Raw genomic sequence first — 15,000 nt, 5'->3', positions numbered from 1 at the left:
TTTTGACAAGGGGTAAGAATCACACAATCTAAGGTTTGCCATTTTCACTAACCCGGGTCCTCAAAAAAGATAATACATACCATTCTGGATGCCTGTCTGGCGATTCGGTAAACAGTCCATCCATTGGAGACACTTTCGAGCTGCTGTTTAATTACTGCCTTTACTTCAGCAGATAGGGCTTTCTGACTGGCCACAAAAATCACAGTGGCCAAACTCACCTAACAATGAGCGAGAAGTAAGAGAAATAAGCAAAACATGTAATTTTATCCAATGTCATAGATGACTTTACCCAAAAGGGAGAAAAACCAGAGCCCATTAAATAGAACAAAATTTGTTTTCCTTTGGTGTTTATTAACTTTCTGCTTTGAAGTCATTAAGCAATTTATTCCACTGCTCAGAGCACTTTTACAATAGCAAATAATTAGAAACAATGCCCATAAATACAGGTAGGTAAATTATGATGTAATCACACAATAAAATATCATATAGTAGAGAAATGGATAAACTAGAGATACACTTATCTGTATAGATGATTCACACAAAACAGGCAAAGATAGACAACATGCAAAAGACTTCATGTAGCAAGATAACATTTATATAAAGTTAAAGATATGCAAAATAATACTGCTTATTACTTAGGATATATTCTAAGGTAGTAAACGTATAGCATGCATGGGAATGATGAACACCAAATTCAGGATAGTGGTTACCTCTAGGAGAAGGAAGAAGATTCTATAAGGGAGGTACACAGGGAAGTACAATTCAACTAGACTGGGAATATTTTTCCCTTAAGCTAGGTGATGGATGCAAATGTTTTCATATTACTCCTTATGTTTTTTGAATATTATGTTTCATAATTTAAAACCGCCTCCTAACAGTACTAACAAAAATGGGATAAAGAACATTAGTTGAAAATGTCATTTCAATGAAAAATAAACCTAACTGCTTTTCAGTATTCTGAGGCTGATACATACAAAGATCTGTATATATTATGAAAACTGTATGATGTCATTCCCATGACCATTGCCCCTTGGTCATCAGGGTAACCTTTCCTGATAGGAATGAGATGGGGGCAATCTTTTATACAACACCCCCTGGAGGATAAAATATAAAATGGGCTTGAGTAAGAAATCTCACTTCATTTTTCCGCAAGTCCTCAATTTGGATGACCACAATACGGAGGGGCCAACTTAAGGCTTACATCTCATTTATGCTTATTTAGAATGAAGCCTACTCTCAGGCCTGGAGAACTTTCAACTAAACATTATTATATAGCTTCTGTGCCTTCTGTTTCTAAGCATGCATCTTTCCCTAAACCTAAACTGGATTCTAAACAGCTAAAGAGGTCCTGAATTGGAAAAAAGGAATTTGGGGTAATCTATGGTCACTGTTAATCATTAGGTCTTTAACTTACATTTTTGAAAGTATAAAACAGGGTTTAGTTCAATATTTGCTTTATGTAAGAAAGAAAAAAATTTATTTTCACTTTGTAATAAATTAAAAGGTCAGACTGAAGGCTTTGCTACACTGAACTGACTTGACAGGGCTTAGAAGAAGGCAGTTCTAGATCTGAACTAAACAAGAGCTTTGTCAATCAAAAGTGGAAATAGTCAAAAGCTATGGTTTTGGAACCAAAAGAATGGTTCTAATTCTATTCTGACTTCAGCATATTCTTGGTCTTACATAATTATTTTAATCTTTTTTTTTTAAAGATTTATTTCTTTATTTGAGAAAGAGAGTGAGCAGGTGGAGAAGCAGAGAATCTCAAGCAGACTGGGCAATGAGCATGGTGCTGACACAGGGCTTGATCTCATGATCCTGAGATCATGACCTGAGCCGAAACCAAGAGTCAGATGCTTAACTAACTGTGCCACCCAGGTGCCCCAATTACTTTAATCCTTTTAAGTAAAATCAAACAGTAACATTGACTTCCTAAGGTAATTCCCACGAAGTAATTCCCACTAGACCAGATTTATTCATCCCCAGTAGGTTCAAAAAGTGGCTCTTTACCAGAAGTTCTTGTTGTTTGTCTGTGGCTGATCGTCCAATCACCTTGTAGAGCTCCATGAGGTCCCCAAGCATGCCGTCGCCCAGCACAGGCAGCTGCATGGCAATGGCCGCCAGGCAATGGCACATCAGGATCCGCGCGGCATCCTGAGCGCTGTGCAGCTGGGTCAGCAAGGTTTCAACCACTGACTGGCTAAGATGAGGCCTGCCCTTGGCCAACTTCACCATACAATTTAGAGCAATCTGCACATTGAGTAGAAAATGGACCCATTATACTTTGAAGGTATTAACTGAAGCTTTAAAGAAAGAACTTTGTACAGTCATTAGGAAAAATCAAGGAAAAAGTTTTTTGTAGGCATAACATTTTCCTTCATAAAAAATACATGGCATGTTGAATCTTATTAAGATCTACAAATGTGCCATGTTTAAAATGAAAATAAGTCAGGACTGTATATTAACCCCTCACTTCAGTCTAAGACTATTAAAAAAAAAAAAGACTTGAAGAGAAAATCACAAGGCCGAAGAGGCAAAATACACGCCACATGGGATCTCACCATACCGCACTTTTCATTGCTTTTCAAAAATTGCTTCTAAAGTATGGTTTGTAAACTTACCTATGCCAGCATCGCCCAGGATGCTAATAAAAATATAGATTCCCAGACCCCACCTATTCCAAACGTAATGGATTAACTTTTTTTAGTATTTGGGTTACTGACAGTTTGAAGTTCAAAAAAGGTATCTTAAGTGACTCTTAAGCACACAGAAGTGAGGAAGAGGCTTCTAATTTTCTCTCTTACTTCTCACCTGAAATCCAAAAACCAATTGGCTTTAGAACTTCTATTCAGGGCAGTTAATGGCATCGACTAATATCCCAGCCACCAGACCCAGAAACCAGAAGTCCTCTCACTTTTACATAGCCAACTGACTGCTACATCTAGTCGTTTCCACTTTTGTCCAATATCCACCTCCTTTCCATTCTCTCTACCACAACATAAATCTCTCCCTAATTCCAGTCTCTTAAAAAGATGAGCCCATTAACCCATCCTTCACACTACAGCCATGTAGCTTTCAGTATGAGTTAGGAAGACACGGTGACGTCTTCAGAATCTGACAGATCCAGAGCTGAAGACCAGCTTGCCCTCGATTAGCTAGGTATCTTTCAACAACTTATTTTATCTTTCTGGATCTTAATTTCCTCATGAGTATTAAAGGGGGAAAATTTCACTAGATGGGCTTTTGTAAAGAAGGAAAGAAATGTATATACAAGTTGTCAACAAAGTCTGCCATAATAAAAGACACATTTAAATAACAATAATTACAAAGAAGGTCACGGCATGTCCATTACTCTAAAATTTTATTATCTCCTCACTACCTATAGAAACAACACAAAGTTCCTTGGCATGATATTTGATATTCTCCATGACAGAGCTGCAAACTCTTTTTCCAATCTTATATATTATGTCATCCAGCCACAGTGGGTTATTCACCATTCTTCCAACATAACAAGTACATTTCTGTTTTCATGCCTTTTGTCACAGTGGTCCCTCAGGTTCAAATGATCTTTCCTCAATGCTGAAATTCTACGCCACCTTTCAAGGATTATGACATCTCCTTGTTCAAGCTTCGATAACATCCTTAGTTGAAAGGCATCACTCCCAACTCCGTCTTCTCGCTAGAACTGCACTTGTTTGTACTACCAAGGAACTTAGTGCATTCTGCTTGCTATTCTAGTCCCTTAGATAAACGTCAGTATCCTTCAGATGGGGAGCTCCTCTAACATAGGGACCTTCGTGACCATCTACATATGTCCCACTGTGCTGAGTCCAGTGTTTTACTGACACCTACAATTGGTGGGGAAAGGATTTGGTTTGTTTTCTTTCTCTCTTTCTCTTTTTGAAACTTTTAAATAAATGTATTGTAGTTCCAAAGGGAGTCTGGAGATGAATCATTTGCCAAACACGTGTTGCCTACTTCCCACCTCTCACCAGTTTTTATTTAATGGTTTTAATATCTTTACTCTTCATCACTATGACATCAAACCTTTCTTTAACATGCTAAAACTAAGTCATGACTTCCGTCAAATCACACCTTAGACAAGCTAGCGTTCTTATAATCTCCACTATCTACCTAATAGCTTTGTACTTCTATTAAGCCCACTTTTCTTAATTAATTTTGTACCATCACAAATTACATTTTGTATTTCACTCCAATAAGAGTAGTATCATTTCACATATTAAAGGTCTTAAATATCTCTAGTGTCGTAAGTATCTTAAATATAATAAAAAATATTATAATAAATCTTACATATCTCTTATCAGTGTCACCTCAGATTATAAACTTCCTGAAGTGCAGGAGCTCTGCCTATTTCACTTGGCTTTATATTGTCTAGGAGCTTCATATGTATTTACTACAACGTAACAAACACTGTCAACTGATGGCAAAATAGGCCAAAGCTCAGATTTTTACTTTGTCTATCCTTTGGAATAGCAATGGTCAATATGATAGTTTTGAAAGTGAAGATCAAGGGCAAATGTTTGTTTGAGCTGGAGCTGACAAACCACTGCCTTTTGGCAACTCCCACCTGGTTTTATAAATAAAGTTTTACTGTCACACCACCACACTGCCTATCCGTTCCCTCTTACACACGGCCGAGGGCTGCTTCGTCCTACAGCTGCAGAACTGAGTAGTTGTGACAAAGAGTATACAGCCCACAAAACTTAAAATATTACTATCTGGTCCTTTATAGAGAGATTGCCAATCCCTAATTTAGGCAATAAAAACAGGCATTATATTAAAATAAGTGACATTTTCACCTTTAAAGTGGCTTGAGCACCTGGACTATCATCTTGACTACAAAGTACCAGAAGGGATTCCAGGCCAAAGACAGCATCTTGTTCCAGTGCCAAAAGGTCTAGAGGAAAAACACTAAATTTTACAGTGGTCAAGTAGAGAAGATTAAATACACACACGCACGCACACACGCACTTAGAAGAAAAAAACACTAAGGAGTCGAAGATCTAAGAAAGCTAACCTTCCTGAAAAAGTACATGTGTCATTACTTCTGAAATGTACAGGCAATCCTCAGACTTCCATTTTTCCACTACTTTACGATTCTAAAAATATATACATTACATCAAACTAAAAGGCTTTTCTGCACAGCAAAGGAAACCAACAACAAAATGAAAATGGGAGAAAATATTTGGAAATCATGGATCTGGTAAGGGGTTAATACCCAAGATATATAAAGAACTCATATGACTCAATAGCAAAAAACAAACCATCTAATTAAAAACTGGGCAGAGGACCTGAAGAGCCATTTTTCTGAAGAAGATCTCCAGATGGCGAACAGGTACATGAAAAGATGCTCAACATCACCAATCATCAGGGAGATACAAATCAAAACCACCATGAGATATCACCTCATACCTGCTAGAATGGCTAGTATCAAAAAGACAAGAAAAAACAAGCTGGCAAGGATGTGGAGAAAAGGGGAGCCTGCGCGCTGTTGGTGGGACTGCAAATTGGTGCAGCTGCTCCGGAAGACAGTGTGGAGGTTCTTCAGAAAATGAAAAATAGAACTAGCGTATAATCCAGCAATTCCACTTCTGGGTAGTTACCCAAAGAAAATGAAAATGCTAACTCAAAAAGACATATGCACCCCCATGTTCATTACAGCATTATTTACAATAGCCAAGACATGGAAACAACCTAAGAGTCCACCAGTGGATGAATAGATAAAGATAATGTCGTATTCATACACAATGGATTATTATTCAGCCATAAAAAAGGGAAAACCTACCATTTGAGACAACATGGATCAATTCTGAAGGCATTATGTGAAGTGAAATAAGTCAGAAAAAGACAAATACCATATGATTTCACTCACATGTGGAATCTAAACAAACAAACAAACAAACAAACAAACAAAAAGTGAGCTCATAGGTACAGAGAACAGATTGGTGACTGCCAGAGGCAGGTGGTGGGCAAAATGGGAGAAGGGGGTTGAACGGTGCAAACGTCCAGTTATAAAATGAATACAGCAATGGTGAGTATAGTTAATAATACTGTATTGCATATTTGAAAGTTAAGAGAATAGATCTTTAAAGTTTTCATCACGAGCAAGAAAAAAAATTTTTTAACGATGTATGGTGACTGATGTTAACTAGACTGTGATGATCATTTCACAATATATACAAATATCAAATCATTATGTTGTACACCTGAAACTAATATTAAAAAAAAAAGGTTTCTATACTCCCATGTTAAATCAAGAGCTAAAGCCACAAAGGTATAAATAAAGCATAACTGAAAACACTGTCACCAGCTTAGCTGAGGAAAAGACCAGGAACAGCAAACCATGTAGTACCTTCCTAACACAAATAGATCTTCCTAACCAGACACAAATCTTCCTAACTAGACATAAATTATGCTCGTCCATTTCCACCTACAATGTAACTTCCTAATGAAAACGGAAACCTCTTTAGGAGTAATAAAAACTCCACATAACTTTATTAATGTTTTAAGTCAGGCCACAAAGAACAAACCCCTTAAGGTATCTCATGTAATAGGAGTCCTATAGCATATTTCCACTATCGTAGGGCGAAAATTTCTCTAGAAGTTCTAAAAAAGTTCTGAATATATTAGTTAAGCATATTAAGGTTAATATATAGGAGCTTTGAGAACACACAGTTTTCCACGTTACATGGTAGAAAATACTCATTACTTTATCAAAAAGAAAACACAGTTAATTATTCAAATAAGAATCAACATTTAAAGAACAATTTTAAAGAAATGTCACCTCATTAGTGTAGGGCTTGACAGTGCTAAGTCTAGTGAAGGTCAGGGTGCTAGAAAAAAATAGGTACTAGGAATGAGCAGTGCTGACGTCTAGTGGGGATAAGATCCCCACTTAAGATCCTTAATGAAGATCAAAATAAACACCGAAACAGAAGAAACATCCAAAATGCATCGCTGTTTCTGAACACCAGCTTGAATTTACTCAAGCCTTTAGGTCAAAGATATTAGGAATACAATAAAACATACGCATTATTTTCTATTCACATCCTAAATTATGCAAATCCGCTTAATACTTAAAATACCTAGAGACAAATTCTAGGCAAATTTAATTCATATTACTCTGTTAATTCATTTGCCCCTAGGTGAAATGATTTGCTAAAGCCCTTGGTAACTTAAGGTATTTTTTCCTCAATTTTCCAGGTTTTTGTACAGGTGAACAAACTGTCATACCACAGGGCAGTCATAAGCAATCCCTACCCACAGCACCATGCATGCAAAGTGAAGCTCTGGGTTGAAATGGGCAATGCTCCTTGAAACCTTTCAATTTCACAATCCCAATCCCAAGGTCCTCATATATATATTTTTATTTTTCATAGGATTAAATAGTTTTGACAAAACCTGCTCTAAGAAGACTTTAGGAGGCAACTGGTAGATAAAAGCATATGTGCTAAAAAGAAGGGATTTAAAACACACACACACACACACACACACACACACACACAGAATTCCACCCAAACTTCAATCCAAAAGTTTATACATAGTATCAGTCCTGATCAAACTTACCTTTTTCTTGACAAGAGACCGTTATATTAGTTAGGACTCGTACTCCATGAGCGGCAATTCCCCTGTTATTATGGTAACAGCATTCTTGGGCCAATCTGACCAAGTCAGAGGATCTGGGGGAAGAACCCACATTTCCTAAACAAGAAGAGAAAAGTAGCACAGAATTAATTCACTTATAAAGTTCAAAAGCAGTTCAATGTATAGGTTCGTTGTTCTTATTTTCAAGAGAAAATCTCTACTCCATCTCCTTTTCCTCCATCATCAACATAAACCATCATTCCCGTTTCTCCTGCCAAGGAACTTAGAATAGGTATGTCCTAATAGTCTGTAATGATTAGGATCTAAAATAATATAGGACTTTCCCATTAAAATATTAATAAAAACTGACCAAGGAACACAGCAAAATCCAAAACTGAAGACTTTATCTTGGTAGAGCAAATGGATTCTCACTAAAATGGATGTCAATTTTAGGCCTCTTATCAGAAAAACCTTATCTTCAAGAGAGGAAAGAAACAAAAATTTTAAGTTTGCTTTTCCCACCTCAATGGCTGGCATATAGTTATACTGCAAAAGGTTTACACAGAATTTATGAATTTATTAATTTTTTTATGATTTTATTTATTTGAGAGAGAGAGAGAGAAAGAGAGCATGAGTGGGCTAAGGGGCAGAGGGAGACGGAGGCTCTCTGCTGAGCAGGGAGCCTGATGCTGGGCTTTATCCTAGGACTCCGGGATCATGACCCGAGCCAAAGGCAGGTGCTTAACCACCTGAACCACCCAGGTGCCCCCAGAATTCATGATTTTAGAACTGGAAAGGATTCCGGAATCATGTGATTCAATGCCCTATTTTTACAGAAGAAACTGAAGCTCAAAGATTTTAAGCATCTTGCCGCTGAGATCACAAAATCTGTTAGTTATGCCCTACCCTGTGCTTTATGCCTTAAGTTCTATGCTATAAATTGCAGCAACTTTTTATTTATATTTTCAAAAGATTTTATTTACTTGAGAGTAGGAGAGAGAGGGAGAGAGCACATGCATACATGCACGAGCAGAGGAAGGAGAAGCAGGTTCCCCACTGAGCAGGGAGCCTGATGTGGGACTTGATCCCAGGACACTGGGATCATGACCTGAGCTGAAGGCAGTGGCTTAACCGACTAAGCCATCCAGGTGTCTCTGCAGCAACTTTTTAAATTCTGTAATCTAAGGTTTACGTTGTATTTTTATTTATAGTGAGAAACTCTCAGGTATAAGTGAATGAACTTTAAGAAGAATCACATTAAAGCTTTTCAGCTTTTTAGCAGGCTCTCTTGTTCCTGCCTTCCTTTCTCCATTCTTGCTTATTTTTCCATGATTAACATCAACTTAAACCTTGCCTCTCACACCAAAGGTGATCAAATTTTTTGAGGTTGAGGGGGACACAATTCCTAATTACAACAGACATAAATCAAGACCATCCCAGGCAGTGGGGGACATATGTTTTCCAGTTTAACATAAAAGTACTAGCTCAGATAAACCCTCAGTATTTTTAAAACAGGCAAAATATTAGAAAAGTTTTTTCAAGACTACAGAACTTGTATTTCCTCCATTCTTTGTCTTGCCCGTTTGATTTGGACAATACAGACTCATTTATAGATGTACAAACGTGTTTTGCAACCTACATTTTTCCTTCTTCCCATAAAGACTCATCATAGAAAACTTGGAAAAAAATCAGAAAAATTCAGAATTTAAAAATTCACACATAATCACGATTAGCAGGCAGCAGCCAATATTCTCCCTTTAAAATATATTTTGCAGCCTTTTTCTATGTTTACTGTTTTAGGGACAAAACTATTTTTAATTTAATTTTTTATTTATTTAAAAATTATTTACTCAGATAAATTCACCTGGTTCAAAAGTTTCAACAAGTAGTAGAAAAAGCTAGAAAGTCAGTAAATGAAGTCTTCCTCATGCACCCGAACTTCTCAGTTCCTTGTGTATCATTCCAGACATTTGCAGGCACACGTTTCTCGATTTCTTTTTCCTTTATCACACAGCTTTGCATCTTTATTGCCCTTTAAACATTATATCATATAGATTATTCCATGCCATATATTCTCTTTAATAAATTATATTGACTTCTATTGGAGTTGTGTGTCATAATTTCTTCAGTGAGGTCCCTCTTGATGGATTTTTTTAATGCTATTATATCCCTGCTGATGGACAATGTTTTGCTATTACATACTATGATGCTATGATATTCATAACCTTGTACATCTGTCATTTCTCAAATGTGTGAATATATTAGTAGGATCAATTCCTAGAACAGGAATTTCTGGGTCATTTATAATTTTGATGAATATTTCCAAATCACCTACGCAGACATTTAATAATTCACAATCCCGCCAGCAATGAATGAATGGCTATTCACCCACGCCCACCAGCAATGAATGAATGGCTAGACAACTGTTATCAAACTTCTGAATCTTTGCCAATCTGACGGGTTGGTGAAGTATTTCACTGTTGTTCTTATTTGGCATTCTTCTTAGGTATGGGTGATACTGAACATCTTATATGCTTAAGAGCCATTTGTTAGTGATCACTTAAGACACTAAATTTAAGTTTGTTTTACGAACGATCCTGCTTATACTGAAAAAAATCTAATCAATGAAAACATACTTTAACATTTACTATTGCCTATGGAAATAATCTAATTTTGGAAAGTCCTTGACTTTCATTTGTTGTGAACATTACCTAGTCTGGTTATTTAAACCTTTTGCTTAATTCCATATATAAACTGGAATTTAATAAAATTTAAAATTCAATAAAAGGACAAAGCTCGAGAAATGCTTGAATATTATAACCTGACAAAGGCTTACAAATGACTTTGGAATTAAAAAATAAAGAAAAAGAAAGTCATTTTGCTTCTAGGTCTGTTTAGTCTAAAAATAACTGTGCGTGGGTCAGAACCTCTCAGTTCAGGCCTAGACTAAGGTACTTCCTAAGTATGTGACTTTGGACGTATCATTGAAACTTTGTAAGCCTCAATTTTAACACTTATAAACTCCTTTCTATGTGCCTCACTTGAAAGGCTACTTGTACAGAAGCAATGAGACCTTCTGTGGGAAGGCACTTATAAATTATAAGATACAATTAATACTCTTACAGCTCTTTTAAAGTAGGATGTCTGTCAAGGATATTAACTATAAGCTGAGAAACTGAGACTGGCTGATTTATGCAGGAAAAGAACTTCTCGAAAGTGCAATGGGTATATGACACACTGTTGATAAAAAGGACTGTGATAATATATCCCACCCCTTGTAGGCATACCCCTCTGCAATGCAATTTTCTAATTCCTTGCCTCAAGAGGTGTTTATTTCCCCACTTATCTGGGCTTGGCCATGTGACTTGCTCTGCCTATTGAGACACTAACAAACGTGCAAGTAAAAGACTAATAAGAAGTGCTTACGTGCTGGTGGCTTGCCTTCTTTTGGCTGCTACTAGAACCCTGAGAACATGACGCAAACCAGGCTAAGCTAGCCTGCTGAGTCACATGGAGGAGGAAGCCTTTCTACCTCCAGCTGGTGAATGAGGCCCCCTTAGACCATCCAGAATGGTCAAGGTTCCAGATGACTGCAGTTTTATGAGTAAAAGCCCACGTGAGATTGGGAGAAGCACCCAGCTGAGGTCAGTGAAAACTCAGATATGCAGAATCAGAGCGAATACAATGGTGATGGTTTTAAGCCACTAAGTTTTTAAAAAAATATTTTATTTATTTATTTGTCAGAGAGAGAGCACAAGCAGGGGGAGCAGCAGGCAGAGGGAGAAGCAGGCTGCCCGCTGAGCAGGGAGCCCAATGTGGGGCTCGATCCCAGGACCCTGGGATCGTGACCTGAGCTGAGGGCAGATGCTTAAACGACTGAGCCACCCAGTTGTCCCTTAAGCCATTAAGTTTTGAGGTGATTTATTGCAAAGCAGTAGATAACTGACATAGAAATACCTCACAGAATTAGTGGAAAGGCTAGAAAACTAAGTTCAGAAAACAGACAGGAAAAAGGCCAGGCTAGCAACCAACCAAGATCACAGCCCAAACCATGCACAGAATTAGTTCAGTGAAGGTATTACCACCATCCACAGATTCCTCGCTGTCACGGCTTACACTGCTGCCAAAGGTACCGTAACAGAGCAAATGCCCTCTACTACAGGAGACCCTGGAAATGGTGTGGCCACGGTCACTGCTGCAGCACTGGAACGGATTCTCCCACTTCCCTACTTCTGATTGTTACTGGCTCCCAATTCAGCCTGTGGTATGACATGGTCAGCTGAGGCCAGGCCACATGGGTGCACCCTAGCTGGCAGGGAGGCCTGGCAAACAGAGTACCAGGTATTTTCATCCTCCTGTTAAGACTTATATATATGGCAGGGAGTTCCCTTTACCCAGTAAGTTCACAGGCTGTGAAGCCATAAAAAGGACAAAGGGACATTGCAGGTCTTTAACGAATTCACTTCAAATTAATGGACTGAACAGGAAGCAATACAGATCCCACAAAACCTGCATTAAAACAAAACACAACACTTTAGCCGTGTCTGTTAGGTGAGCAAGCTCCTCGCTGGGCATTAATCGAGGCATTTTGAAGTTAAACCATCTGCAACAGGCGACTAGGAAAGCGTTATTGAACTGGGGTGAAGTTTTATTTTAACCATTTTCCAGAGGAATAACATATACCTAAAAGAAGGCATATGACATTTGCTTTTAAAATTCACCACCATCTGGCCTTTGAAATGTACTTAAATCCAAAGGACACTTTGACTCAGAGACATACAAATGTAAATGAGCTACATTAAGTATCCTCAAAAATATTCTTTCATGTACACATGATTCAAAACAGGGCAAATCTAGAAAAAACAATACCCTTGAATTATGATCAAGAATGCAAAATGTTATGACCGCAGGCATTAGTGAAGAAATCATTTTCAGATAAGTCACTGGCATATAACAGAGTACCAGATTGAAACCGTTCTGGATTCTAAGGCTTTACAGAAGAAACAACCTGAACCATCAAAATGAGAAAAGGGACCAGCACATTATCCATATGTCCTCTCCTTTCTTCTCCTTACCTGAAGCTATGCTGAAGTAATGTTTGATGGCAATGGTCCCTGACAGTGTCGAAAGGACAGACAGCATCCCGAGTTTCAGGCTGTCATAAGGAGTCTGGAGGGCACATTCACAGAGTGCCTGGAATACAGAGGGAAAGGGAACACAGAAGTTGAAATACCTTAAAACCCCTTACTTGTTTTAAATGTTCTAGCTTTTAGAAAAATTCCATCTATTTGCCCATGATAATACACTTTAGGCAAACTGCCAGAGCCAAGAGGAATATCAGGAGCCATGTTAGTGAAATATAATGCAGTTTCCTAGATGGGATCCTGGAACCAATTAAGGACCCTAAGTAAAAACTAAAGCAACCAGAACAAAGAATAACTTTGGTTAATAATAATGAGGTACCAACATTGGTTTATTAATTTTAACAAATGTGCTGCACTAATGTCAAAGACCAACAATAGGGGAAACTTGGTGTGGGGTGTGCAGCAACCCTCTGTACCATCTTTTCCATTTTTCTGTAAATCTACACCTATTCTGAAGAATAAAGTCTATTAAAAAAAAAAAAAGGTCATCATGACTGATTTTTGTAAGCCCACTGGAAATTACGTACTACTCAGTCCATACAAGCAGAACCTCCACTATACTTTGCTTCATGGAGAGATAAAAATCTTAGTTCATACATGTATATTTAAACAAAAAAATAACAGAGCATGGCAGCCTACCTTGTATGTAAGGGAGTGCACTGTCTTCCTCCATTTCGGATCATCCACTCTACTCCTGACTAATGTGGTCTGACGAATTATCAGAATCAAGATGATCGTGTTTCTTTCAGTAACGTCAACTATGGATACGTACTCGTACTACGGTGACTCTTGCCTCATCCTGCACATCTACTCTTAGGACATGTCATATAAATGGTCACATGACTGCCCCACTAAATTAAACTAATTCCCATTCTCCCACAAAGACAAAGGTTCAGAAAATAGCAAGACTTAAAGACAAGGGGAAAAATCAAAAACAAAATTTCTGAAAGGGTTAAACAACAGATTTATTATGTCCCAGATAAAAATGTCAACAAAATCTTGGGAGTGGAGAGGTATACATAATCTGTTTCTAAAGAGCAAATGGAAAAATCAAAATCAAAATATATCCAGAAAAATTCTGATGAAGTATAATGATGGACAAAACAAACACCACCAAATATAAAATGTATAATAAACCTGTGCAAGTCAAAGAAGTTTTTCCTACTCATGGGCAGAGAAATCAATGAGAGAGAACTGGTCCCAGAAAGGGATTCAAATACACAGAATTTAATATATGCTAATGGCATTTCAAATCAGAGGGACTTTTCAATAATAACTCAAGGACAATTAGCCAGTCATCTGGGTAAAATAAAACTACACCCTTGTTTCTTTTTTATGGCAAATAAAAACCAAAACTGTAAAAAGTACTAAGGGTTAACATGGGAAAAGAAAAGTAAAAAGATAATACCCAAATTTGGGAAAAATATTCATATTATGTAAGGTCAATCAAGGTCCAATTACCTTAATATATAAAAAGTTCTTACTAATAAATAGGCAAACAACCCAATAGAAAAATGAGTTCACAGATAAAATTTATACAAATGCCTTTTAAAAATAAGATGTTAAATCTCACCCATAATTGGAAAAATTTAAAATAGGAGATTTTGTTTCACCAGATTGGACAAGATTAAAGTTTAATAAGACGTACTACTGAAAACAGTGTGGGGCAACAGTTGCTCTCACACTGGCAATAGAAAGGTAAAATGGCGTAAACCTCATTAGTGGGTAGTTGGCATTAAATATAAAAACTTTAATTGTATGTATCACTGGACCCAAGGACTCCTCTTTTAGAAATGTATGCTCACAATGGTGTCTGTGTTTTGTTTTGTTTTTTTAACAAACTAGTCAATGTAGCAATGTAAGTAGTAACAGTCAAAGTACTGCAAACAACTCTAATGTCCATTGGTGGGAATGGAAATATAAAGGGAGTACCACACAGCTGGTGAAAGAATGAAGCAGATCTAAATGAAGCAGAACCAGATGTTCCCCCAAGATGTACTGTTAAGTGAGAAAAGGTTCAGAACATGCATATACTCTATTTTCATTTTCATACAGAAAAAAATGGGACATACACATGCTTGTATATGGATGACAAAATTCAGAAGGATACATAAGAAACTAGTAACACTGACCACCTCTGCAGGGGAGAGTTGAGAGAAGACATGACTTATAAGACAGACTTGTTTTCACTCATTATGCACCTTGAACTCTGAATTTTTTATCACGTGCATGTGTATTTCTTCAACTGAAA

General features: G+C 37.4%; 1 protein-coding gene across 1 annotated transcript in view; it reads right to left on the bottom strand.

Annotated features, from left to right (window-relative positions):
* The window catches only part of INTS7 (integrator complex subunit 7), an 88,873-nt gene that overhangs the window by 28,487 nt on the left and 45,386 nt on the right, over window positions 1-15,000 (bottom strand). Inside the window, exons 8-12 of the mRNA XM_008701174.2 lie at window positions 12,681-12,798; window positions 7,588-7,722; window positions 4,821-4,918; window positions 2,011-2,250; window positions 81-218 (exon numbers count right to left, since the gene is read on the bottom strand). Coding sequence (XP_008699396.1) covers window positions 81-218; window positions 2,011-2,250; window positions 4,821-4,918; window positions 7,588-7,722; window positions 12,681-12,798 — 729 coding nt within the window. The remainder of the gene's footprint in view (window positions 1-80; window positions 219-2,010; window positions 2,251-4,820; window positions 4,919-7,587; window positions 7,723-12,680; window positions 12,799-15,000) is intronic.

The sequence above is a fragment of the Ursus maritimus genome, unplaced genomic scaffold, assembly GCF_017311325.1.
Source record: "Ursus maritimus isolate PB19 unplaced genomic scaffold, ASM1731132v1 scaffold_2, whole genome shotgun sequence".
In the NCBI taxonomy this organism is placed as follows: Eukaryota; Metazoa; Chordata; class Mammalia; order Carnivora; family Ursidae; genus Ursus; species Ursus maritimus.
The sequence above is the reverse complement of the archived record's forward strand: the minus strand, read 5'-3'. Positions and strand labels throughout refer to the sequence as shown.